Raw genomic sequence first — 25,546 nt, forward strand, 5'->3', positions numbered from 1 at the left:
CCATCAAACTGCCCAGGTTTAGTTGCACATAATTGAGAAATAAATGTAAATGCATCAGGATGATGAAGATATACCCAGGTGGTGTCACCAGAAACAGGACAAAAGAGTGAGCATTCAGTGCATTTGAGAGTGCAGCCCGTGCTGCTTTGTACTGACTCACCCCGGACCGTCAGCATCCAGACCATGCCAAAGGCAAAGAGGCTGCCTTGCAAAACCACTGGGCTGTGCCTCTGGGATTTCTTCATGCATTATCATTTTCATCTTGCTGCTGTTGGCCATAAAATAAATGTGTACATCAATACAGCAGTGGAAAGCAAGCGTCTGTTTTGAAGAGATGTTGGCATTGTTTTATAAATGTCAGCAGCTGAACAGCAGTGGGCTCTGTCACCTGCTACTGCTTCTATCACTTCCCTTCTATTAAAAATACCTATTGACAATAAAAGCTCTGGCTAAAAAAAAAAGGCTCCTCCCTCCCCAGAAGAAAAACCTTACTCTGCTCTTCTTGGAAAATCTTTAAACATGTGCCCTGTGAAATGACCTTACACATCTTCTCCCCTCCTGTGAATGCCATTGAAGTACCTCTTTTAAACCAGGCAGTAAAAAGTGGGGCTCCTGTAAGTGGTTTAATAGCAGTGCTTCTCACAGCTGCAGCAGCAGCAGCAAATGTCTGAGCTTTCTACAACACTGTATTTTGTCCAGCCCTAGCCAGGCTGTGCTGTGCCTGTCAATGCACACAGCCCCTGACCCTCCCCACGGGTGCTCTGTGCCACCAGGCAGCAGCCATGGACATAGCCTCGAGGTGAATTATCACATGTGACCAAGGCACTGTGCGTGGCACTGTTATTGTTTTACAATGGTACCAGTTTAAATTATTTTTTCCTTTTTGGTAGGTAGGTTAAATTTTAATTGAAAATTATTTTCAAAAGCATTTATTTCCTTTCTAGTTAATACTGAAGAGAGAATTTAGAAAAGCATCCCATGAAAGCCAATGGATTTCATTTCAGCAGTCCCTGCCTAAAACCTCACTATTTGAGTTTCTGTCCCTTCTTTACTGCTTTCCTTCACCAGGAGTCTTGAGGAAAGAAGGCCAGCAATGTTTACAGCACACAGCCCACTGGGCAATCCAGACTGTCACACATCTCAGGTTTGCAGTGGACATGCTGTAAAACACAATGGTCATGCCTGCAGTTTGCATCCCTTTACATCTCTGCATAGGGAACTGGAAAGCAGCAAGTCCCAATGCCTTCACAGAAATCCCAAAGAAAGTACTTTGTTCAGGAACTGAGCACATGAACACTGCCATATAAATGTCAATCACCACGAATCCTACACATTGGCCATTTGTAAACTATCCGACTGCAAGTCAAATTGTTTTATGGTTAGAGGAGCATTTAATATACTATCAACAGTTTAAAGTTAGCATTTCATACTCAGAGTGATTAATGGCACCATATTGTATTTCAATTACTACGCGATACTTCCCCGTAATAAACGATGACAATAATATTCACATTAAGTCAATAAAAAGCATCTCCAAAGTGTGATGTATACATGCCATTACCACAGCCCAATGTGCAAGCATCACACAAGTTACAACACTGATAACAGAAACCCCAGCACCCAAAGCCAGATGTCTGTGCCAGGCAGAGGCACTGCCCTCTACCTCAGGAATCTGCACCACCTTCTCCATGGCTTCTGGGCACAACTCCATAAGGGCCAGCCTGGCAGCTGCTCAGATGGTGCAGCAAGCATGGACATCCTACAGTCACTTCCTAAGCTCTGCCACTGCTACACAACAGGTCACACCAAAGCCTTTCATCCTCTCTTTCTTCTTCCACGTGAAGCCTCATTAACTGAAAAGGGAAATTATTTTTTCTCATACTCTTTTTAACCTGCTTGCTTGCTTTTTAATTGCCAGCTCTGATTTGAGTGCCCAAGAGCACACTGACTGGAAATAGGCGATTTCCACAGCCTCACACCTAAAATACAGTTTCCCATCATGAAGTGGAAAACTTAAAAAAAACCCCAAAGTAAAACAACCCCCCCCCAAATTAACAAAAAACAAAAACAAAAACCCAACCAAACACCCTCCCCAAAACAACAACAACAACAACTGAACAAAACCCCCAAACCTCTCCAAAAACAAAGAAAATATTTAGTTTCAATAAACATTGAATTGCTTTGCCTTGGCATTTAAACTTAATTTTGTTTCATTTGACTAAAATAAAAAGACACTTGGCTTAGATGTCAAAACATGACAGCACATATAAAAGAACAGATATGATATTAAATAATATCTAGAAAAAGATAGAGATAAATTACTAACTGTTTTGAACAGTGTGTTTATAGTTAGCAAAAAATGTAGTAAAATGAGAAGGTGGGAGTAAAAAATTTTTTCATCATGGAAATCAAAACAAGACATTTCACCATTATCAAAACAAGAGAGAAACCCAAATAATTCACTTTGACTTTCCTGTGGAAAATTATGTCCAGACTGGTACACTCTCATAAAATGCTTCAATTAGAAAAAACCCCGTGTGTTCTTCAGATGAAAATTTCCTTCTGCTGGGGACCTTTACACAGCCACTGCTGGTGAAGGGCTTGGGAGAACAGGTATCTCTCATGACACCTGGCACCTTTGTCCCTCCAATTAAGGGTTTGCATCCCCTGCCTGAGACCCACACAGTCCCTCTGCTCAGTGGGGGCTCACCTCAACAGTCCCCCTGTTTCTAAGGTAAAATATCAGCAAGTTTGTCTCTCATTCTGTAAAAAGCAAGGCTCACCCTTTGGTGCAACCTTAAGAAGCAATGAGCAATGCACCAATAACAGTAGTATTTCATAAAACTCTACGAGGAATTTTAAAAAATAATAAAAAAAGACAAAGGCGAGAGACAAAGAGAAAAATATTTTTCTTTGTAGGTCAGCTTTAATGCACCTGGTATGAGGATTGCAGGAGTGAGAAAATCTCAGAGGGAGTCATTATCTGTAGATCACTGCCCGGGCAGACCCTAATGGCCTCTCTCAAGCTGTTAGAGGCAATTATTTCAATAAGCATTTGTCCTGCAGTGAATGGCAAGACACATGGCAATGCCTGTCCAGGCTCCCTGCTGGTCTAGTGGGGAGGACACAGTCCCTGGCCACAGGTCCTGAGGGGAAAGGAGTCCCTGGCCTCCTCAGGATGGAGCTCCTGGCCTTCTCAGGATGGAGCCCCTGGCCTCCTCAGGATGCCCTGGCCAACGAGGACTGTGATGGTGCCTATTTCACAGAGGGCATCTCGCCCTGCAGGGCTTCCCATGCAGCTGCACCCGTGGTGGCCAGAGTCCTTCTGAGACTGGGCAGCTGCCAGCCATGGGCATGTTCCTTCTGCAGTCCTGCTCTCCACCAACATGCTCTGCAAAGCACGGCTGAGCTGCCCCACACCCTGCACAGCCACAGCTCCACACTACAGACTGTGCTGTTTTATAAACCCCTGAGCAGTGGCTTTTACTAAGAAGGCCTGGCTAGAGCTGCCAGCACTGCCTCTCGTGCTGCAGCAGCTCGGGTCTGCCTGGGTCCTGCATAGACACGCGGGGTGACTGTGTGGCCTAGGCTGGGGATCACAGTTGCACCGAAACCCTCCCGCAGTGCCAGCTTCTCTGGGGGCTCAGGGAATCTTCGGCCACTTTCCTGCAGCCAGCAAGAGCTGAGTCTGGGGACAAGCACCGTGTCAGCCCTAAGGATCAACTCATCACAGCAACAGCAACGTCATTTTATTAGCTGTTTACTCTGATCTGAAGAAGAAAATAGCAGCTGCTTCAACAAGCCTCTATTAATGGATTTCTTTCCAAAACCTCCTTTATTTGTACTCCTAAACTTTTCTACCAGCTCGTCTAAAGCAGGAACAAAACATGCGTGACAAATACAGAGGCCATAAGGCCGGACACACACTCTGTGCAAGTCCAGTTTAAAGTGGAAATTACTGGTGGAAAACAAAGAAACCTCCATAGTTTATCAGTCCTAATCCCATTAATGCTAATAATATAGGTTACTAATAATAGTTGTAGCTCTCTTTGACGCAAATCAAACTTGTACAATTTAATGTACGGTTGAGAGATGGAGGCAGATGTAGCAGTAAAACTCAAGTTGAGTCTCCAGGTCAAACCAGGCCATGTCCTGATCACGCCACCCCTTGCTTTTCAAGTTTCACATTATTAATTTCTTGAAACACATGTTCCTACTTAAGCCAATGGGAAAATTGCCATTGACTTCAAACAGCCCCAGAGCGAGCTCCTGCAGCAGTTGCCCTTCTTAAGGAGAAGGGCCGTGCATCCCCAGTTTTGGCAAGGCATGAACAATCCTGCTGGCTTATAAAATCACACTTAACACCACAAGTGCTGGGTGAAAGTTTTTTCAGGAATACTCTGCTAACCTTCATCATGGCAACTTAATGAAAACCACTTCTGAATTTGTGCAGAATTCAGCAAACAGGTTAATAAAAATTATTTAAAAATGTATATACGCATGCTGTAGTAACTCTGCCCAGAAAGGGATTTGTCATGGTTTCTCAGGCCACTCTCTGCAGCAGAACTACATGCTTGAAAAATGCAAGAGGGCAGAGGTGCAGCCCCCACAGTTGGTCTCCCTGGGTGGCCCCTGGTGAACTGGAGGGTGGAGGAGCAAAAGAGTGGAAAGTTTGTGGCCAGTGCTTTTCCTTCTTACCCGAACAGGAGAGGGGTCATTTGCCACCAGAGTGGTACTGACAGCAAGGCCATGGCAGCTTTGTATGTCACCCATCCAGGCCACAAAAGCCCTTGAGACACTCCTGCCAAAAACTCAGTGATATCTTTGTGTGTTACCACAGAGAAAAAGTGGTGTCAGAGGCTGGGGCAGCAACTGAGCTCACCTGCTTCCAAGAGTCTGTAAGAGTTTCTGGAGAGACATGTTTCCCTCACCCTTTGCTCCTTCAAAGGTCTGTATCTCTGTCTCTCAACTCCTGGTTTTGGAAATCAGCAGGGATCCATCTGGCATGAAAGGCACCTGTCTTCTGCTTGGCAAAGCTCTGGAGGGAATGATGAGACCCAGCATCTCTATGCTTGGCCACCCACAAACCAGCTCTCAAGGCACAGTGTTGCAGAACAAGACTCAGATTTTCTTGGCTACCACTTTAGAGGTAGCCACATGTATAACCTCTTAATTTCTTTCCTCAGAACAAGTTCTCAGCTCAGCTTCTGCAGGCAACTTCCACTTTATAAAATTATTTCCCCCACTCCTTATAAAATAATCTCATAACATTCCCTGTGGCTTTACCAGTAAGAACAGTTACACACGGTCAGCAGGAATTGCTATGGGTACAAAGGGCAAGGATGACAAACTGCTGGCCCCCTGCTGAGCGCTGTTCCCAAAGAAAGGACAGGCCAACAGAGCTTCCTCGACTACCAAATCAAGCTGGGCAGCCAGGAATGTTCCCCAGCCAGAGAGAGCTCAGAGGGAATCAGGTATGATACCCACTGTGCATTCATCTGCATTTTGAGAGGATATAGGTTACTTTCTGGGTTCTGATGATTTGTCACTTTGGACTAAGCTTTGTCTCGCTCATGTTTAACCTGTGAACTCTGGTGTTCTGCAACCAACACCCCAGGAATAATGGAGTGCTCTTGGAGTTACTGTCTTTTTTCCCAGCAGACAGGTACCTGTCTCACACAGCAATGCAGTATTCCACAGGCTGAATCAGTATGAGATGATCTGTTAAGTGCTGCTCATGCTATAGACAGAGCCATGTAGACCTCAAGGGAAATCAAAGCCAAGAAACAAAGATTATAGTGGGAGAGAAGCCCAAAGACTGACTCTCCCTCTTGAACAATATCTGTTTTCCTTTCAGCAGTTCACAGTTGCCCAGTAGACAAGGACTGAACCCCCAGGAGAGTTCATTTGTGAGGAAATTTTTTTTACAGGTTATGTGTTGCAAAGCTTTGTTCAAAGGTCCCTCTTCAAGCAGGATGGGAGTGCAGAGAGGGAGAAGCCCTGAAGATGCAGCTGCTGTTGGGATAGGAAGAGGCTGCCCAAGGGAAAAGATGTTTCCATCTTTTTTCATAACAGGAGTCCCCAGTGAGATGCCCTTTAGAGGGGGAAATGCTGTGGTAGCCAGGTGATGCTCCTGTGGCATGCCAGCAGAGCCAGCAAAGCCCAACCCATAAAGCAGAGCAGAGTTTGACTGCAGTATCTTTGTGTGAATCCTGGCCACTGCTGTGCCAATCCAGGTACTTTACTCTTTGTGCACCTCTGTGAGGGAGCCTGACAAGCTGGCCAGGGGTGAGCAGCATGGGCTTGCTTCCCTGCATGCCAACATTTCCTCATTAATGCACACATCCACACTCGACTGTGAGAGCCCCACCTTCAGCAGCTTCTCGTAGGAACAGGACTCAAGGGAAACCCCAAGAGGATGTGAAAACAGAACTGTGAGTCTTGCAGCTTCCAGCCAAAGACAGGCTTTGTTCTTAATGCATTACATCTCCTTCCTCTGCAAGAAGTCTGGGCAGAAACCCCCAGTGATGCTGCTCTAAGCTTGCTTCCAGAGAACCTTCTTCTTCCCACAGGCCCCATGTGCTGTGGGTGTTTTCTGCAGTGCCACAGGAGAGCTGTGCACAGCAGGCCTCCTCTTGCTGTGTATTCTACCTCTGCTGCAATTTCAGCTCTTTTTAACAGGGCTCTTGCTGCTAAAGCCAAGTCAAACCAGCATTTGTCCAGAGTACTATCTGTAATAACATAAGCCAGTCCCCAGTTACCATCTACTGAACCATCCCAATGTTCTCATGTATTATGGTAAGACTTCCTATAAACTACCAAAGTGTGATGTGACCCCTTCACTAAAAGGACACCGCTCAGAGATGCAGCAGCCAGGTGTGTCTGCTGACAGCTGCACAGCATCCCCCAAGGCTGCTGGGACCCCCAGCACCACTGCACAGCAACAGCAGCCCAGGTCTGCAGAGTGGACATGTCACATGGAACCTGTAGGAGTCCAGCCTGAACTTGAGACTCAGAGGGCTTCTTTGCAGCTCATTATTATTTATTATTTGTAGTGTTGAAGCACCTGAGAGCTTACTAATATGATCAGAGACTGTTTATGTCAAGTGCTGAACACCAACAGAATAGCAATGATAACTGCCCTTGCCAAGAGGTTCAGAAACATACAGATCACTTGGGGCAGAAGGGAGGACTTGAAAGACAGCAGAGAGAGCTGTTAGATACAGTTGGGTTCTGAGCTCTTGTTGGGACACAAAGGAAGTTGCATTTCCCACTGGTTCCACTGGGGTTGCACCTCTCTGCCTCTGGAAGCTTTGCCCCACCATCACACATACACAACCACAGTGCTCTTCTTCAGCATGGCTTTGTGTCCTGGATTTGAAAACTGGGAAACAGAGACTGATCCTAATGCAAACAGTCACAGCCATAAGGTAAAAATTATTACAAGAAATACAAAAACCCTAGAGCATATGAACAAACCACAGCAGATGAAGGCTCCTTCCCCACAGTGGAAACTCAATCCTGTTACATGCTGAGCATACTCATTGCCTTTTCAGGACAGAGGTCAAAAAAATCCATGACAGATCTGGATGAGACCCATTCAACAATGATTTCTAAATTTCCCTTTAAGCATCAGGCACTTTTTTTTTTTTTTCTTTTTCCTCAGCCCAGAGAACCCAGCTGGATAATGTTTCTGCTTCAGGATGGCATGTCGTGTTTTCCCATCAAGCATCTTCTGCATTTGGCAAGTGATCAACTTGCAAAGTCCACTGAGACTTTTGGGTATCCTAAGCTATGATTTTGGGTTAGGCCCATTCCATCTCTGATCCTGGAGAGTGCTCATTAGCCGCCCTGCAATTAAGCCCATTGCAATGTCCACAGGGCACTGATTTGAAAGAGAAGGTGCATGTTTTCCAGAAGGAGGGGAGGCACAGGAACCTGCTGTGTCATACTCTCGTCTCCCCTTTTGTTGCTCAACATCTGGGGAACAGCTTGTGACTCACTGGAGACCAGGAGGCACCTCCGCCCATTCATGCCCAGCACAGAGATGCCACCACCCTGCTTCAGTGTGTCCCGTCCAGGCAGAGTCAAATGCCACTGATGGCTGCAAGCTACAGCCGTGCTGCTCCCCAGCATGGAGTCAGGAAGGGCAACAACCTCTGTTCCTTGTGTCTTGGGCTGCACCTGCCAGAGGGAACAATGAAATACTGAACAGCCCTCCACGTCACTGAAACGTTGCTGTGCCGGCATGGGGCCAACAGCACTGACCTTTCTCCAGGAACATGAGGTCTGAAGGAGATGAGAGATTTGGAAGGAGTGAGGTATCCAGCTGGAGGAGGAACCAGGGATTTCTGGGGCCTACAGAGACATGCTTCACTGTAGGAATGGAAGTTGTCTCCCTTTTTGCTGCTTCATGCTTGTTTGCATTTTGTTTCTCACCAAATGTGGTCATGGATACAGATGCACAGACACACTGGAGTATGGAGTGGTGGCAACGCTGAACAGCAGGGTCCCCTTGAGCTCTTCCACTGACAGCCACCTGGCCATAAACCATCACCACAAATCCTCCACTTCCCTGGTAGCAGCTTTCTGCATCCACTTCTGGAGAGGCTGAACTGCAAATCCAAGCATGTTCCAGTGCATTTATCAGTACTTTCCCCCCTCTTTGATCTTTGCAAGCCTTTACAACCAGTGTCAACCTCAACCCTACCAACCTGCAGGCACAACCTCTTCCTCTCCAGGAGGGACAGAGCCTGAAGAATCAACACCTCTGAACAACACTGTCACAGGCTCTAAGCACAGTGAAGCTGTATTAGCTCAGGCTGAGATGGAGGAGAGGAAGAGATGCAGCTGGCAGCCTAAATGCAAATGTGATGGTAGAAGGAACTGGTAGCCTAGACACCTGGGCCACTTTGTCCCTGCAGGAGAAAGTGCTTTAGCACTTCTGTTGGCTATGCAGAAGGCCATTGGGTTTACAACTGCATCATGAGCTGGGTACAGAGTAATCCAGTGTAGCTGTTGAAACATCATTGGTACCAAAGGAGGTGTATTCAGGGAAATGTTTACAGTATGAATTGATATACTCCCTGATTGCTTTATGGCATCTTGTCTCTGCCCAAGCCAAAGCAAAGAAACACAAAATCAGCATCTGAAAATCACCTGCAAATCAGCGTTCTCTGGTGGGTCCCCACTAAGCATCCCTTGCTATTGCTTCTGGGGCAGTGGAGACACAAACATCACAAGGGAAAGCAATCAGAGCAACCAAAATTGTGCTTCTGTGCACACCAGTGCCTTGCAGGGACTCAGCAAAGTGCTGGGAGTGATTTGACACTCCTTACTTGTAGAGAATAGAAAACATTGTTGCCAGAGGACCTATGGCAGACTGTGATAAATTCAAGCTTCTCATAGAAAACAGTTAAGATACCTTTCCTCTTTCTCTTGGAGAGCAGAAGAAGCAGGGAAATATTTTCTTTCTTTATTTTCACTAGGACTAACTGCTCTCATTGCCCCTTAATGTAAAAAATATAACCACTTCCCCTTTCCAGGTGCCAAAGAGCACTGGTGCTATAGCACGAACAGCCGTATCACTTCCCTGCATCTTCCTGACATTTCAGCAAGTCACAGAAATGATGAAGTCTTCTCCTCGTGCAAGTTATTTTCTTCACCTGTTATATGACAAACCTGTGCCCTGGCTGAAATGCCCATCCTCACTCCCTGAGGTCCAACCTGCTCCCTTTGCCTGAATTTTTGTGTAGTCCTCCATGCCCTTGAGCCCAGCTGTGCAGCAGTGGGGAGATATGGCTCCTCCTCCACATCTGATTGCGTTGCTCTCCGTGATGGGTGGCGTGGTGGGCCAGGGCAGGGAAAGTGGCCATCTGCCAGGAGAAAGGTCAGTGCAGCCCAGGAAACCAGAGCTTGGCAGAAATCGCCCTCTGCTACCTCTGGGTCAGCACAGGTAGGTGCCACCTCCGGTGCTGGACTAACAGCTTTATACCCAGCACACCACACATTCTTTTTTTGTCTAGGCTTTTCTGCTTCTGCCAAGTGACAACCCCATTCTGCTTTCTCGACTGACCTCCAAAGCAGAGTATCTGAGACAATAAAAATGCAATGTCTGCCTGGAAACCACCCAGGCAAGCGGCCAGATCTGTAGCCCAGCTCTTCACCTCAAGGCTCACAGCCAAAATCCTGCCCTCAGACACAATTCCTCCTGAAGCCAGCCAGAGAAGCAGAGCAGCATCTGCTCATCAGATCTGGCCACCAGTTACAGTGCAGCCCGGGCACAGTCTGGGCTCTTTGCTGGTGTAGAGCAGCTGAGCTCCACAACGGAGAACAGCCTCCTCCATGAGGGTGGAAAGCTGGCAGTTCCTACAGGGCATGCCTTCAGCAGAAAGTTCAGGATAAGATAGTTAACTAGAAAGATTTTAATTGATTCAAATGAGAGCTTCTCAGTGGCAAGCAGAGGTGACTATCAAGCAGAGAGAACTCCTGGGCTGCCTGTACATCAAGCTTTGCAGTAAACCAAAGCATGAGCAACCCATAGCTTGAAAAGGCCAAGCTAGAGGAGAGCTTGGATGTCAGACCACTAACATTTCTACATATTAAAATTGGAGTTATGCTAAACAAGGTCAGAAATACAGCACAAAAATGTTTTTCAGCTATGGGAATTACTGAATTCAAAGACAAAAAAACTGAAGACATTTAGATATTTAAGTAGCTGAGAGCATAAACCTTCACTGCTTTTGTCCTTTATTTCTCTGCCTAGGTCAGAAAAGCCTCTGCATATGCATTCGGCCTTGTTCTGACAAGCTGTTAAGGATAAATGCTTACAGACAGCTTTTTCTGAAACAGGTATTTCTTGTGTAACCCTCTCAGTACAGGAGTGTGTTGTGACACCCAAGTGCTGCTTCCTTCCACAGCTGACCACCTTTGTCAAGTTCTCTCCTCTAGAGTCTTTAAAAGTCTTCCCTCCCCAAGGTGCCCAGGGAAGGTGTTGCTTTGCCAGATTGAGGCATGCTTGGAATGGGTAATGATGGTCTGCAAGACCTCTCCAGCAGTGCTTGCTGTGCTAACCTTCCCTCTCATCTTCCCACTAACACATACATTTACACATTTATGGGTATATTTATGAGAAAGAGTAGTTTATTATTCATGTCCAGCCTCACACACAGCTTCTCTGCTAAGCTAAAGATGCCAGGAATGGTCCTGTTTGAGACAACCTATGGCTCCCCAGGTGAAGGCTGGGGATGGCATCGTTTTCACAAGCAGCTCACAGGAGACATTCAGCTTCAAGGGAGCTGCCCCTGGACCATCCAGACCCAGAGCCTCAGGTCAGCACCTGAGCAACAGCTCCTGCAAGTCATCCTGCTGTTTCTTCAATGCAACCACAGAGTGTTTTTGTAGTGGTGAGACTATTTATTTGAGAAAATTGCCTATGTCCAGTTCTTTTCTGATTACTGCAGTTCTTCACCAACAGCTTCATTTCCCCTTTTCCCTCTACATGTTGACTCCTCAGACTAGAGAGGTGCTTACTTTGCTTCATTCTTCACAGCACCTACAAGAACTTGGGATTGGTGCAGCCATTATCTGGGCTTTCTGCAGAGGTTTATTCTGACAAGCCTTCTTCAAATACAGTTTTCAAAATTGTTGACATGGACCCAGTTTTGGAAAAGGCAATTTGTCTTCATTGCCAAGAAACAAAACATACCATGAAGTAATCAGCACTGATGAATTCTGCGGCCTTGTACTTCCACATCAGTCTGACTGGGACACCTGCGAAGGAAGAGATGTGTCTGTGCTAGTGGCATTTCCTCAATTAATACCAGCAGAGGCCTGGCCCTGGCACGCTCATCCAGATGCAAAGGGAAGAGAAAAGCCAGAAGAGAGATCTTAGTCATGGCAAGGCAAGTGTGATGCAACTGCTGCACAAAGAGATAGTTCAGCAACACCTGGCAGCATCTGCTTGTCCTGGTACCCAGTCCAACTTAGCGTGCCGACAACCCACCATCAAAGGGCACCAGAGGGACCTTCATCCTGCAGCCTGGTGGCCAGATACAACCCTGGCAATGCAACCGATGGGACCATAGGGCCCCCTGATTTGAGAGCAACAAAGAGAACATATTTCTTCTATTACTGGAAGCCTCTCCCCACCCCCATCATCTTCAAATGAGCACTCAGTTCTGCAATCCTTCCAAAAGCAGAAATGCAACTGTGCCCGGTGCCAGAGTGATTTTGGGGAAGCTCTGTGCCACACTAACCATTTAAGGTCAAACAGCTCATTAGCCAGCCCAGACTAGCACTCCGAGAGGTCTCAGCTCACATCTCAGCCTGATTAAATGCCATGATAGATGCCTCAGTAAGCACACGTGCATTTCTGGGGACCGTCTGGCTGGATCAGCACTCAGGGGCCGGGCTCCTACGCTCTGCCTACTGTGCATGTGCTCCTTAGGCCGGCGGCTCCTGCTCGGGGTGAATTCCCACTGCTTTCCCAGCCACACATTTTTCCCAGGCGATCCTCAGCCCCAGGAACTCGAGTACTAGAGGCTGGGGAGGGGCAGAGGGGTGCACACGGTGCGGGAACGGGGGTGTGCGGCAGGCACTGCCTGCGGGGCAGCCCCGGGCCGCGGCTCGCCCGGCGCCCACAGCCCGAACACGACCACGCCGCATCCCCCCTCAGCGCACCGCGCTTTGCCACCACCACGCGCCTCGCCGCCCTCTTATATAGCGCCCTAAAAATAGCTCGCCGCGCGCCGCCTCGCGAGCCTCGGGGAAGGGGCGGGAGCAGCGCTCCCGGCCAATCGCCGCCGGCGTCGGCGCTCCGGCCCCGCCCCCCGCGCCCCTCGCGGCTCCGCCATTGGGCCACAGCGTCTTCAGGCGCGCGGCGGGCCCGCCCCTCCCGCCCCGCCGTTTACCCTACATGGCCACGCGCTGCCTGAGCGGGGCCGCGCGGCTGCGCGCGCGGGGGGGCCGGGCCGGGCCGGGTTTGCTGAGGGAGGGTGAGAGGGAAGCGGGGAGGGAAGCGGCGTGAGGGGGGGCGGGATGTGGGATGTGATGTCCCGAAAATAAAGAGGGGAGGGGGCGGCGGGGAAGGCGGTCGCGAACGCGCATGGCCGCGGCGCGGGGCTGCGCGGAGCGCGGCGGGGACGTGCCCCGGTGCGGCGGCCGCGGGGTGCTCGGTGCGCGCCGGCGCCGCTCGTCCTCCTCGGCCCGGCCCCCGAACCTCGCCGTCCCTCCGCGCTGATCCTCTTTCTCTCTCTCTTTTTTTAAAGTGTGACTGAAACAAAACAAAGCCAAAGGGACGCTGGATCTATCATTGGTTGATTTTCCTCCTCCTTTTTTTTTTTATGACCAAAAACAACCCCCCACCCGAGCAAACAAACACACACAAAAGCAGAAAGAAAGGGTCTTGCTCAGCAGCAGCATGGATGTCTTGGCTAGTTATAGTATATTCCAGGAACTCCAGCTTGTCCACGACACCGGCTACTTCTCAGCTTTGCCATCCTTGGAGGAAAACTGGCAGCAGGTGAATCATTTAAATTACTCCTGTAAATCTCTTAAGCGCAGACAGTCGATGCATTGAGGCTGCATTTCTGACTTTATTTTATTTTTGTTCTTTAATTCAGGGTTGGGTTTTTTGGTGGTTCTTTTTTTTTTTTTTTTTTTTTTTTTTTTTTTTTTTTTTTGCCGCGTGGGTAGACCTTTAAATCTCTGTATTTTTTACCGTGACAAACTGAGCAGTCCATTCAAATCTGTCTGCCTTCAGTCCTTTCTGAGCACACTCGACAGTACCTGAGATCCGGTGGCATTCTTTAGGGTTTTGTTTTTTATGGTGACTACTATTTATTTCATTTTTGAGCTTAGATTTTTTTTTTTTTTTATTTTTCTTTGTTTTGTTCTTTTAAACAATCCTACTCACTTCTAGCCAGTGCTGACAACTGGCAGCTGGTGGAAATGGAATAGATCATTCTTATTTTCAGGTAATTAGTATATGTCAATAAAAATCGTAGCTTAAGTCGGAGGTGGAGGGTGGGCAGGTGCCTGGAAGCACTAGCAGAAGCTTTAAGGCTAAGTTCAGTAACTAGGAATGTGACTTATTTTTCTTTTCCTTTTTTTTTTTCTTTTTTTTTCCTTGGAAGATGAGTAGAAACGCACACTTCTCGCTGTCTTGAAACAATGACGCCTTAGGCTGGTTCCAGTAAACCAGTGTGTTTTGAGGCACTCTAGGGTTAATATGCAGACAGAATAAAGAGAAAGATGGAAATCAATTCTTATGAATGCATTAAAATGATGACTGGCAGTGTGAATACAAGTAAGACCAAGGGGAAGAGCATGTTACAGAGAAGAGCTGTATAAAATACACGATGCACCCAGTTGTTAACTGTAAATAGTTATCAGCTGGGAAATTGAGAGAAAAGGAAAGACAGCGTTTCTATTTACGAACAAATGTTGTGAGGTAGTTCTGTTTCTTTATGTGATTTTCTGGCAGAGGCAATACACCACGTGAAATTCTGGAAACTGGTGTCTCTTTAAAAGAAAAAAAAACATCTGCTGGTGGGTAGAAATAGTGGAGTGTGGCTGGGATGACATGTGGTGCTATTGCAGCGCACGGACCGTGGCACTATCAGTGTGAGAATAATGAGCCACAGGATTTCATCTTGCCAGCCTTCACCTGTGTCTTGGCTACTGTAAGGGTAGCCTGTCAGTTTTGGGATGTGCATTTGATTTTTCCTCAGAAGTGTGCATGGGTGGAAACGTGGATGGCAGAGCTGCTGGGGACTACTCGGGCTGTAGCATTGTCAGCCAGCTGGACGGGGCTGGATCTTCAAAGCTTTACCCGTAGTAAAATCTGGCCTCAGCTTTGCATGTGTGTGCACACAAAGCAGAGCTTCATTGTCAGCTACAGGGTGAACACATTCAGGGTTTATTTTGCAAAATGACCAAACCAACTTTGCTTTATCCTCCAAGGGGGAGGGGATGCTTTTTTGTTATTAATATTCAGCGCACACATCCATGATGGTCACATCTGCTTTCCTTTTATATTTTTAACATGTTAATTAAACTGAAGAGGTTAATATAATTTAATTAAAAAATATTTCATAGGATCGTTGTTGGATCAGTTGCATATTACTAACAGTCCAAGCAGTCCAAAGCGACATAGTGTGTTGACATAGCCAGCGTGCTTCAGGCAGTGCTGCGAGTGATACTCTGTCTCCTTCTGCCTTCTTTTATGTGTGGAAGAGCAGCAGTTTGTTTCATACAGTAGCATGTACCTACCCAATCCCACTGTTACCACTGCAGAATTTAAAGTCCTGCTCCTGGTTAAACCCCATTGACTCTCCACGTATGTTAAAAAGAGAAGCTGAAAATAATTTGCAGCATTTTCCCTTATTTCCTGAAATCCTGCAACCAGTGCCCAATGTTTCATAATGCATCCTGTATTTACGGTTTGTTCCCCTGTTGCTGCCTGGACTCTCCTTGCGAACAACAGGCAGCAAAACTGATGTGTCAGTGGTGGGAGCAGCTGAAGCTGGCTGTGCAGACACCGTGCTGTTACACGAGCCTGGCAGACCCACTGACACAGAGACCCCAATTTAATTCTTCTGAACCACTTGCAACGTAATCAAGTACTGGGGATTTACTTATTTTAGGCAATCTGTAGCAACTTGGAGACAAAGAATGTGTGTGTTTCTAAAGGGTCGTTTAAAACTAAAGGCTACAGTTGAGACTCCGGGGAAGAGAGCTGACAGGGTAGTGACTGATTCCTGTGGGATGTGTCAGAGGAGAGAAACAGCAGCTTTAATTTTGAGTAAAAACACTGGAACAAGTCCTGCCTCTGCTCCAGTGGTGCTACAGAGGCTCCAGAGCAGTGCTTCTCCCAGGAGCAGAGCAGCGCCCCAGGAGATTACTTCAGTCTCTTAAAAAGGCACGGGTTGGAGGGGAAATAGATGTGTGGGTTAAGAGCAAGCTTCTTTATCACATTGCGAGCTCCAGTTTTGTGATTAGCAGCTACTAGTGCGTGATGTGCAGAGGTAGTCAGTGCCAGCTCCTGCTCTGACAAACGATGCTCACTGTGGTACCATGAAAGATGCACCTGCCCCACTGAAAATCAGAGCGTGCCTTGGGGTGAAAGCATTGACACAGTCCTGTCTTCCTTTTCTCCTGGGCCTGGAAAACAGTCTGCTGGCTGCTGAGGAATACACAGCTGGGTCAGTTTCTCGTATTTCAGATTGTGAAACACCCATTACTCACAGAGGGCACTGACAGCACAGGCAGGTTGGTAAATGCTTGCACACAGTCAGCTGATCTCCCGTTTTCCCTTCCCACTGCTAGAGGAACGTGAGCAAGTTTGGTATCTGTGCTTTTGACAATTAGTGTTGGAGTTGAATGAGTGCAACCCAGCAATATGTACAAAACAAACAGATTTTGTGGAGGAACAAATTGTCTCCTTTTGTGTAGGTTTCTGTTTTAGAAGGCAAAAATGCAAACAAAGAAACCCTTATTCCACCCTGCACATAGTTTGCATTGTGGAAGTAGAAATACCTGAAGTGTAAGCTGGAAATGAACCTGTGATGCATTTGATGTATTTTAAAAACACATTTTGGGAAGGGAGAGCTTGATTTTTAGGCAACAGAAGCTGAGTTCCTCTCTGAGCTTTGGGTGTACTCCTTCAGGCAAAACACTTTTGAGGTGAGGAGGATTTTTCTTGGAGTGGGGGTGTCAGAATCTAACAAGTAATCAATAGTACAATTTCATCAGGAGAGAGAACTTTGTTTAGCTTTTCCACAAAAAGCTTTTCCACAGTGTTGAGCCTCCATGGCACTGAGGAGGGATGAAAGGAAGAGGTGGGCTGTGTGCATTGGGAAATGAGTCGTTTGCTCTAAGTCAGCTGGCTGGCACCTCGTGTTTCTGCCTGGTGCTTCATCCTGACTCTGACTGAACTGTCCTAGTTCTCTCTGTCCCTGTGAGCTGACTCTGCAGTTCAGGGCAGGGCGGGGGAGATTTCAGCACCTGCGTGGCTGCTGCGCTGCTGCAGGAGGACCTCTGGCCACATGTGCCTTTGCTCTGGGCTGGCTGTCTCATGTGGCATCCCTGAGATTGGAACCAGGCTGCTGGCAGAGGCAGCACGAGGCTGAAGGGCACCTCATTACTCTGCAGAGGAAGGAAGTGGGTAGGAGGCTGTTTGTGAGGGAGATAACTCTGAGGAGCATAGCCTGTGCAGCTGCACATGGTCCCACTCTGTGTGCCAGGCTGCAGAGGGGGGAGAGTGGGGCTGAGGGTTTGGAAGGGGTGGACATGGGGCTTCCCTCTGTTCTTCCTGCTGGGCCTTCACAATGTCATGTAGGGGATCACTGAAACATCAGGGTGCAGAAGGCGTCTTTTGTAATCAGATATGCCTCTTCCTAGGGGTGACATTTTTGACATCCCTATTGTCCTTCTCTGTAGGTCCCTTGGTGGACTCAGGACTCACTGTGCTGTTGTAAAACAGGGGTCTGATCAGGACATTTTGGGGCTGTCTTCATATTCGTGGGGAGCGTAGGGCAGTGTCTAGCATGGCAGTTCCCATAATGTCAGAATATGGGAGCACAGAGAGCAGGTGGATGCACAGAGTCATCCTGTGTAGCTGATGCAGCTGTATAAAAGCAGCAGGGCTTAGGTGTCAAGCCCTGGTTTATTCTGGAGGAGATAGCCTTTCCCACGTGTCAGCAGGCAGCACAGGTCTAATTGGCTGGCAGAAGTGGAAATGGCATTATATTGTTTGCTGATAACCATTGCCTGATAACATTTCCTTTTGCCTTGGCTGACCCAGCTGCTCTCAGCTGCAGCAAACAATGATCCTTTCAAGAAAGATGCACATTTCCTGTAAAGCATAGGATCGAGGAAGCCTTTGTTTTTCTGTTGATCCTTTCATATAGCCTTCTTTGCCTGTTTTCTTCAAGCCTCAGTTTCCCTCTTTCTGAAGTGACTGACAACAGCAATGCTAAGGCCTAATGGTTTTTGTGGCGCTCAGAAGGCTGAGTTTTGACTCATCCTGGAAGAGGGCTTTGAGATCCCTGTGCTGTGTGAGAGCAGAGTATCCCAGGGTGACTAATCTAGTAGAATTCTTATATCTTAATGCTGACTTTTGCTTGGCAGACAGGGTCATTTTCAGGCCTATAGGAAAAATTTCCACTCCTACTGGAAAGGAATAAATCACACTGAAGAACATTCCTGCCTCCCCATCGTCTCCATTGTTCTAGTTTAATGGCATAGTTGGCCACTACATAAACTAAACCATCTCTTTTAATATTGCTATTTCATCTTGGTTCCAGTCACAGTGTAACACATTTCTTAAGTGCTTATAGTACATCATGCCTCTTGGGAATAACTTTCAGAAATGGTTGACTTCCAAGAACAGCCACATGTGTAATGCAGTGTATTTCAGACTCTGAACGCCACTCCATTTATACCTGCAGTCCCTCTGCTTGCTCCATGTGCTGAAAGCATGCTCCTGTCACCTTACAGAAAGAATGGACAAAGAGAGAAGAGACAAACTTGAAACTGCTGTCTCTGTTGTTACATGATTTCTTAATTATAGAATGTATTGTTAAAAGTGATTATTTTTTGGCATTCTGAAAGCATAGAGTCCTGCAATCCACGTTACAGGTCTTAAAATAGCAGATTATGTGAATGACTTGTCTCAAGTGATTTTGAAATGGGGTAAATACCTTTAAGCAATGCACAATCATAATGTGGGTACTCAGCTAGAAAATATTTTCTCTTACTTGTTTGGGATGCTTAAATCTACCCTTCCCCAAGCCTGTACATTTCTTTATGTCCTGCTGGATAGGCAGTGCATAAATTAGAATAGGCTTCATGAAAATCATGATATATAGCTAGTCTGCAGTGTGGTACTTCCATGTAGAAGTGGCAGAACGTGTTCAGTTCCAGATAGTAATTTCATACTTAAGCTTTTCAGGCTTGAGGCAAATGGTATCTTCTGGATATTGTTAGGGGATATTTTGAGGGTTTGTCAAATGATTCTCCACTGAGAAACATCCAGTGTGTTGTTTCTCCATTCTGAGTTAGGAAACATTATAGGGAAGCAAGAAGGAAGCTGCTTCTCTTTGATTGTAGCTGCGTGTGAACGACCTTGATTGCAGTTGTCTTAATGAAACAAAGGGATTTTGCTCACTGACTGAGCAATACTGTTGTTTAGTACATTAAGCAATGTTAGTAGTACACCTTATCTCCTATCAAGTTTGTCACATTTTGCAGAGGGAAGAAAAATTGTAGACTTTTGATCATCATGCTCAAAACCTCACTAAAAGTTATGCCCAGGCATTGGTAATTGATGGTGGTTTTCTTTTTTGATGCTAAAGCTGAATTTTTGGAGAGCTAATAAAGGTGTTTTTAAGAGTAGTCCTGAGTTCCTCTTTCTGCTTCCCTGGACTCTCAAGTACCTCCTGTTTATTCCCCACATTTACAATGTCCCCACAGTTTCCAAACTCCTGGCAGCACTCAGGAGCTGGGAGTGCCATTTTTGTGGTGTCTTTTAGACTGATATTGCAGGAATCACTCACCTGAATTACTTCTCCCCACATGGTCCTTTTTGTACTGTGGGTGCTTCTGCCCTGGTCAAAATTAGTGTGGATTCACTCAAACTGCAGAGTTCAGTGGATTCTGTAGCAAGCAAACAAAACAAACCTGCCAGGAAAAGAGCTTCCTCCCAACATTGCCACTGCCAGTTAAAAAATTGTGCCTGGTTCCCATGACACTGAGATGGTCTTTAAAGTCACAGACCTTTTATTTTTTAATTTTATGTTCTTTATACTTTCTTTACATTTGAGGCACTGAAGACTTGTTTTGTTGTCTTTTGTTAAAAAAAAAAAAATCCCAAACATCCTGGGATTTCTGGCTCTTCTTGATTCCAGCAGCATTGAGAAAATGCAAGTAAGTGGCATTTACATGTGTGTACATCAGAAAAAGCTTTGGTCACCAGGCTGTGTTTACCATTCCTGCTCTGGCAGCAGCTGGTGAGGAAGACTGCTTGGCTGCTCAGGTTGTTAGGCTGCCTGTGAGAGTAAGCTGCCTGTGAGTTCATGTTTCAGCCTTTATGCTCAAAGGTAGTGAGACATCTTGGATTTAATCAGGACACCAAACCTTTGCTTCTCAGTTCTTCAGTTACAAGATGCGTCGGCAGCTCTTGTGTTCTGTTTTGCTGCTCTGGGGATCCCTGCTCTGGGTTTGTGGTGCTTAGGCACAGTGCCTGGGCCAGGGGAGGCTTGTGTGAGGCCATGGGGCCGTGGGCTCCTGCCCCCCTGGAGCTGTGGGCCCAGATGCTGTCACAGCAGCCACCAGGGCAGCTCCTGTGCAGAGGAGCCATCGGTGGGGTGGGGAGTTGCCTCTATGAAAAAATCAAAAGGAGATTCTGAAAGGTAAGCTTAAATGCCCCTTCCCAGAGGTCTGGGTTGTCTTTGTGACAACCTGTGTGTGGCACTGATTTGACCCTTCTCAAATCTTTAATAGGGGTTGGAGTTGGTTGGGCAGAAGGTATTTAATTTTTTTTTCTTTTAAAGGTTTAATATATCAACTCTGATTTAGTAAGCTGCTCTGAAGCTGATAATCCTTTTGAAGTAGGTACCCATCCACTCCCTGTTCTTGCATGTGAAGGATCTTTTCCAATCCGAAGCATTTCCACTCAATGCAACTGTGTATTCATTACCTGTGTTACTTTTTGGAGAGGTGTTAAGAGGTGTGTAGTGTGCTGTACAGTACACACCAAAGAGTCCCAGTTGTTTACACAGGGATGTTTACATCATTTATGCTTGCTGAAGGCCCACCAACCAGTGTCATACTGGTTTTGATCATGATGCTTACAGGCAGCGTGTCACATGTCCTAATCCTCTTGTTATTTCCCAGCATTGTGGACCTGAGTGCAAAGCTGGAGTTTAAATCATGCATGGGGTCAACAGCTCATACTCTGCAAGGGATAGAGAGGTAGACAGTGACACAGGCAAGCCTGGGAGACAGGGTGATTTATGGGAAAGGATGTGAAGGAGAAGGACCCTGGTTTGTGAGAGGCTCTTCTGAGACATTCCAATTAGAGTCTTGATTTACAAATCCTGCCCTTTAAACCTGTAGCCTCAGAAGGTCAGTTTTAAAGGGATGCTGACATAGGGTTGATGTTTGACCATAAAGGACCTTTGTAAGGTAGCATATTCTGGCAGAGACTGCAGTCAATGGAAGTATCTCCACCTAGATAATCCAAAAAGCCCTGGAAACGGGGTTTGTGTTTTTTGGACAGGATTATCTATCCCACCTTCTGCCTTGCAGCTCTGTCACTGCAGCCTTCTTCTGGTACCACTGAAGTGACTGGAAATCACAGTGAAAATAAATGTTTATTTAGATTGTGCAGTGAGGAAAAAGGCATGTGTCAGGACAACTAAATTAGATTTTAAAAATGCTTTCATTACTAGTAGGCTACTATGGTGTTAGGCATTTGGTTTTAATCCTGACTCTTGAGTGGGCAAAGTCCACTTCCGTGCATAAGGAAAGTTCTTGGGTTTTGAACATTTGCAATTTCTGCTGACTTGCCTTGCTCCAGCCCAGGAGGGGAATCAGCATTGTGCTGAATTGCTTTGTGCTGGTGGGGGTGAAGTACGACTGCCTTTAATCGCCTGCCTTTGTTTTCCACCAGGGCTGGATGGAAAACAAAGGTTCTAGTTATCAAAGGCCACGGTGAAAATTGTTCTTTGGGTGGCAGAGTAGGAGGGGGTGAGAGGTGCTCCTGTCTGCTTGCTTTTTACACCCAAAACACACATCACAGCACTTAGGTGTGAGACCCAGATTTGAGTCACTGTGTGGCTTGATTCAAGTCTGCCCTTACAGATTACATCTTGGATGTGTGACATTTCAGTGGATAACATGTTGACTCCAAAATGAATATATATTCCAATAAAAGATTGGGCAAAAATGTATTTTCTGAGAATGTTTGGTAGAAATCTTTCAATGAGTTGTACTTACTAGAATTTCCTGAGGGCCTGGCACTTTTCAGTGTGAGAGACTTAGTTTGGGTGACATCTTCCGCTTTTTTGTCAATTTTAGCTTTTCATTTCAGGTCTTGCACCCCTAAAAGTTGATTAATTTTTCCCAGCTATTAGTAATTTGTTTAGTCAAAGGTATCCAGACTCTCTGTGTGACTGTTGCATCTTTGGAGAACTGCATCCATAGCATTATGTGATGCTGTGGGCAGTATCTGGATACTTCTGGTCTCTTATCTGGGTGCGTGCTCGCCCTTCCTCAGGGCAAGGCCTGTTGATACACAAGATGCACAAAAGCAGTGCAGTCACACTGTTCCCTGTCTCCTGGCAGCTGCTGCTCTCTCCCCTCTCCTTTGCTCAGCTGCTGCTGAGGTGCTGTGCTGGTTTGGAGTCAGTGCAGTCGCCCTGCCTTGGCACCTCTGGCTTACTGCTGGATTCTGGATCGGAGGTGCCCACATCCCTGGGTGCAGGGTGGGCTGAGTGGCTCAGGGGCTTTGTTCTTTTCCTGTGCAGTGGTTTGAAGTGTGCCAAGCCTGCAGAGCTTGCTGCCTGCTCCAAGTTGGTGAAAAGTACTAAATAATTCTTGTTGGGGTTTTGTTTTTTCTTTTTTTTTTTTTCTTTTGGCCTTCCCTGCCAGCCTGGAAAATTTGTGCTGCTTTGAAGAAAACATTTTGCTCATCTGCAACCTACTACAGCTGCTGTGTGAGTAATTAAGTATGGAAAGGAGGAAGGCAGAGGGGAGAAGAAAGATGGGATCTAGTGTTTCATATGGAAAGCATCAGGCCAGAAGTGGCTTTGTTTCTGATACGTGGACGGTGGAGAGGCTGCATTTGCTGCACAGTGGAAAATCAGTGCTAGTGGAAAAACCCTCCCTCATTAGTATCTAGATCAGATGGGGATGAATTTCAGTGTCTCTTTTTTTTATTTTTAAATTTGTCTACATTTTAAGGTAATAAGGGAGAAGCAAAGAGCAGTGGACTGATTTGAGAATACAGTCAATTTGGGTAAAATACCTCTTTTCTGGCTCCACATGATGCTGCTGTCCCAGTTCATTCTGATGGTGTGACAGTGTTCCCCCAATTGTTCATAAGCTATGCCAGCACCTCAGAGTGGTTGTGATCATCTGAAGGTTGCTATCCATCAGATCCTTACCAAGGCACATGTTTTTTCTATTTGTTTTTGCATTTTGATCTCTCAGAGTAGTGTTAATTATGTTCGTAGGCTTTCCTGGACAATCGAGGAAACTGGGAGCTTGGCTTTGGTGCTGAGAAAGATGGTTCTGGTGTAAGCAGAAGTCTCTGAGAGTTGGGGTTCTAAGAAACCTGTGAAAGAGCAGGGGTGTTCAAGTCAAATGGGGAGAGTAAGGCATGTTTCTGTCTGGTCAGACCAGAGGAAGAAAGCATTCAGAGTTTTGGAGGTCTCCAGTATCTTGGAGGACAAGGCAGACTGCTTTAAGCAATGTGACCCAGTGGAAAGAGCTTGTAAGGTGCTTTTCTTTCAGGGTTGAGAATTTCAGGGTAAGTGGATGTCACATGGAGAAGTTTCCTACTTTTGGCTGCAGGAAAACAGTGTAGACTTCCTTACTGGTACTTCTCTTACCTCTTCCGTGTTTTTAAAGCACAAAGAAAGATTCTTGTAGGCAATGTTTGAAAATGGAAGGAACTGGTTTCACCTGAAGGCCTTTTTTTAGAGGAAATGAGTCAGTTAAGGTCAGTGGGAGCTTTGGTGCTTGTTACACTGGTTACAGATTGAAACCTTCCAGACTCAGGCTAAAATACCTGGATGAAGTTGTGTGCTTAAACCCCCTCAGAATCTGGGGATTTAAAAGATAGTATGAGGGCCTTGGCACCACACTGTACTTCTGAGCTGGCTGCAGAGCTCATGCTTTCTCTTCAGGCAGTCTTGATTTCCTGCTCACTCAAGACAGTTTTCTGTTTTCTGGGAGTGATTCCTTTATTAATCTTTCTTGGATTCTGGCAAATAAGTTTCAGGGTGCCCAGTTTAAATACTCCTTACTGAGTGTGCCTAGCTTGTCTTGGGCTTTTTTGAATTCTGGTTTATTCATGTTTAAAACATGAATAAACCCCAGTAGCTTGAGGGAGAACAGAAGAATTCTAGTGTGGAGTTGCTTTTTGGTGTGAGAGACTTGGTAGACAGGTGACTGTCTGGGTGACTTCCCAGCATTGTTTCTGAGGGCTGAGAATGCCAGTAGGTGCAGAGAGCTCTACAAAGGCTGCACTGGGATTTCTTTTTCTCACATGAGAAGTGTATTTCTTATAAGAATACATTTGAGGGAGAGCAAGGGAAGCAAGTTGTGAGTGGCTTCTTACTCCCAAATACCTCAGCTGCACGCTGAGTGGATGCTCTAGGTTGAAGGCTTCTCCTCACTGGGACTGTCTCATGTGAATTATTTCATGCAGTGAGTGCTATGCCATAAACCACTCAGTCAGTTTTGTTTGAGCAAGCTGCATCTCTGGTCAGGTGATGTTCCAGTATGGTGTAAGATGGGAATTTCTGTCTCATTTCAATTTCTTTAAGTAGAAAAGGTCAGGGAGACCTTTGGCATTCAGTTGTGAATAGTTTTTCTCTTTGTAAACGGAAAGAATAGTATCCACATCACATTGGGGATTTCACATCAGTCAGTGAGTGCAGATCTGCCAAAGTTACAGTGAATTTACACTGGCCTAGTGTCCACAAAATCACTTGACACCTTCCAGGAGAATAGATTATACAAATCCCACATCTGGTCAGGACTTGGACTAAATATCAGGATGTGGGCAGAAAACAGCACACCCATGTTAATGATCTGATTAAAACATTCTTGCTGCTCCATAGCTCTCATAAATGTATTTTCACTGGTGTTGGGGAGGAGATACTCTCAAGTGCTGTAATGAGAGTGCATTTTTTAAAATATTGCACAATAGGCCACTAAGTTGTGCTGTAGCTATATTGACTTACTCTGTTTTATAGTGAGCATGGCCTTAGGCATCCTATAAATACCATTTCTCCCCCGACCTTCAGCTAATAAATAATGGAAACTGTACAGAAAGAAATTTTCTTTCCATGAAGGAATGAGAGGTCCTGAGCTGCCCTCTATAAAACTGAAGGTGAAGCATGATTTGTTTTCGCTGGTTTTATAAATGAAGAAAATGTGGGTGTGGGAGGGAACTAGAAAATGTCTCTAAGAGCTAAATGTGGCCTCCCCAACAGTGCAAGGTAGGATAATGTCTGGTGTAGGCACAGCTTCCCCCAGGACAGTCATACCCATCTGTGAAATGATGACAGGTGAGAGAAGTCTCTTGAAAGTCTCAATGCATGGATAGAAGGAGGGTTCCCATTCTGATTTTTTCCCATTCTGAAGGTTCCCAGACTTTCATATCTAACAGGGGAAACCAACCTGAAAGTGGTTGTAAGTGAGTGTTCAAGGGAGCTCTTTGTGCTCTTCAGTGAACTATGTCATCCAGAGGTGAGACTAAATTACCAAAGTGGCCTTTTGTGACGTTAAAATCCACTTCTGTACACAAGTC

At 46.2% G+C, this 25,546-nt stretch overlaps 1 protein-coding gene across 1 annotated transcript in view; it reads left to right on the top strand.

Annotated features, from left to right (window-relative positions):
* Window positions 1-13,279: 13,279 nt before the first annotated feature.
* The window catches only part of KLF7 (KLF transcription factor 7), a 59,236-nt gene continuing 46,969 nt past the window's right edge, over window positions 13,280-25,546 (top strand). The window contains exon 1 of the mRNA XM_058028414.1: window positions 13,280-13,522. Coding sequence (XP_057884397.1) covers window positions 13,421-13,522 — 102 coding nt within the window. The 5' untranslated portion in view covers window positions 13,280-13,420. The remainder of the gene's footprint in view (window positions 13,523-25,546) is intronic.

This window comes from Melospiza georgiana, chromosome 7 (assembly GCF_028018845.1).
Source record: "Melospiza georgiana isolate bMelGeo1 chromosome 7, bMelGeo1.pri, whole genome shotgun sequence".
NCBI classification, from domain to species: Eukaryota; Metazoa; Chordata; class Aves; order Passeriformes; family Passerellidae; genus Melospiza; species Melospiza georgiana.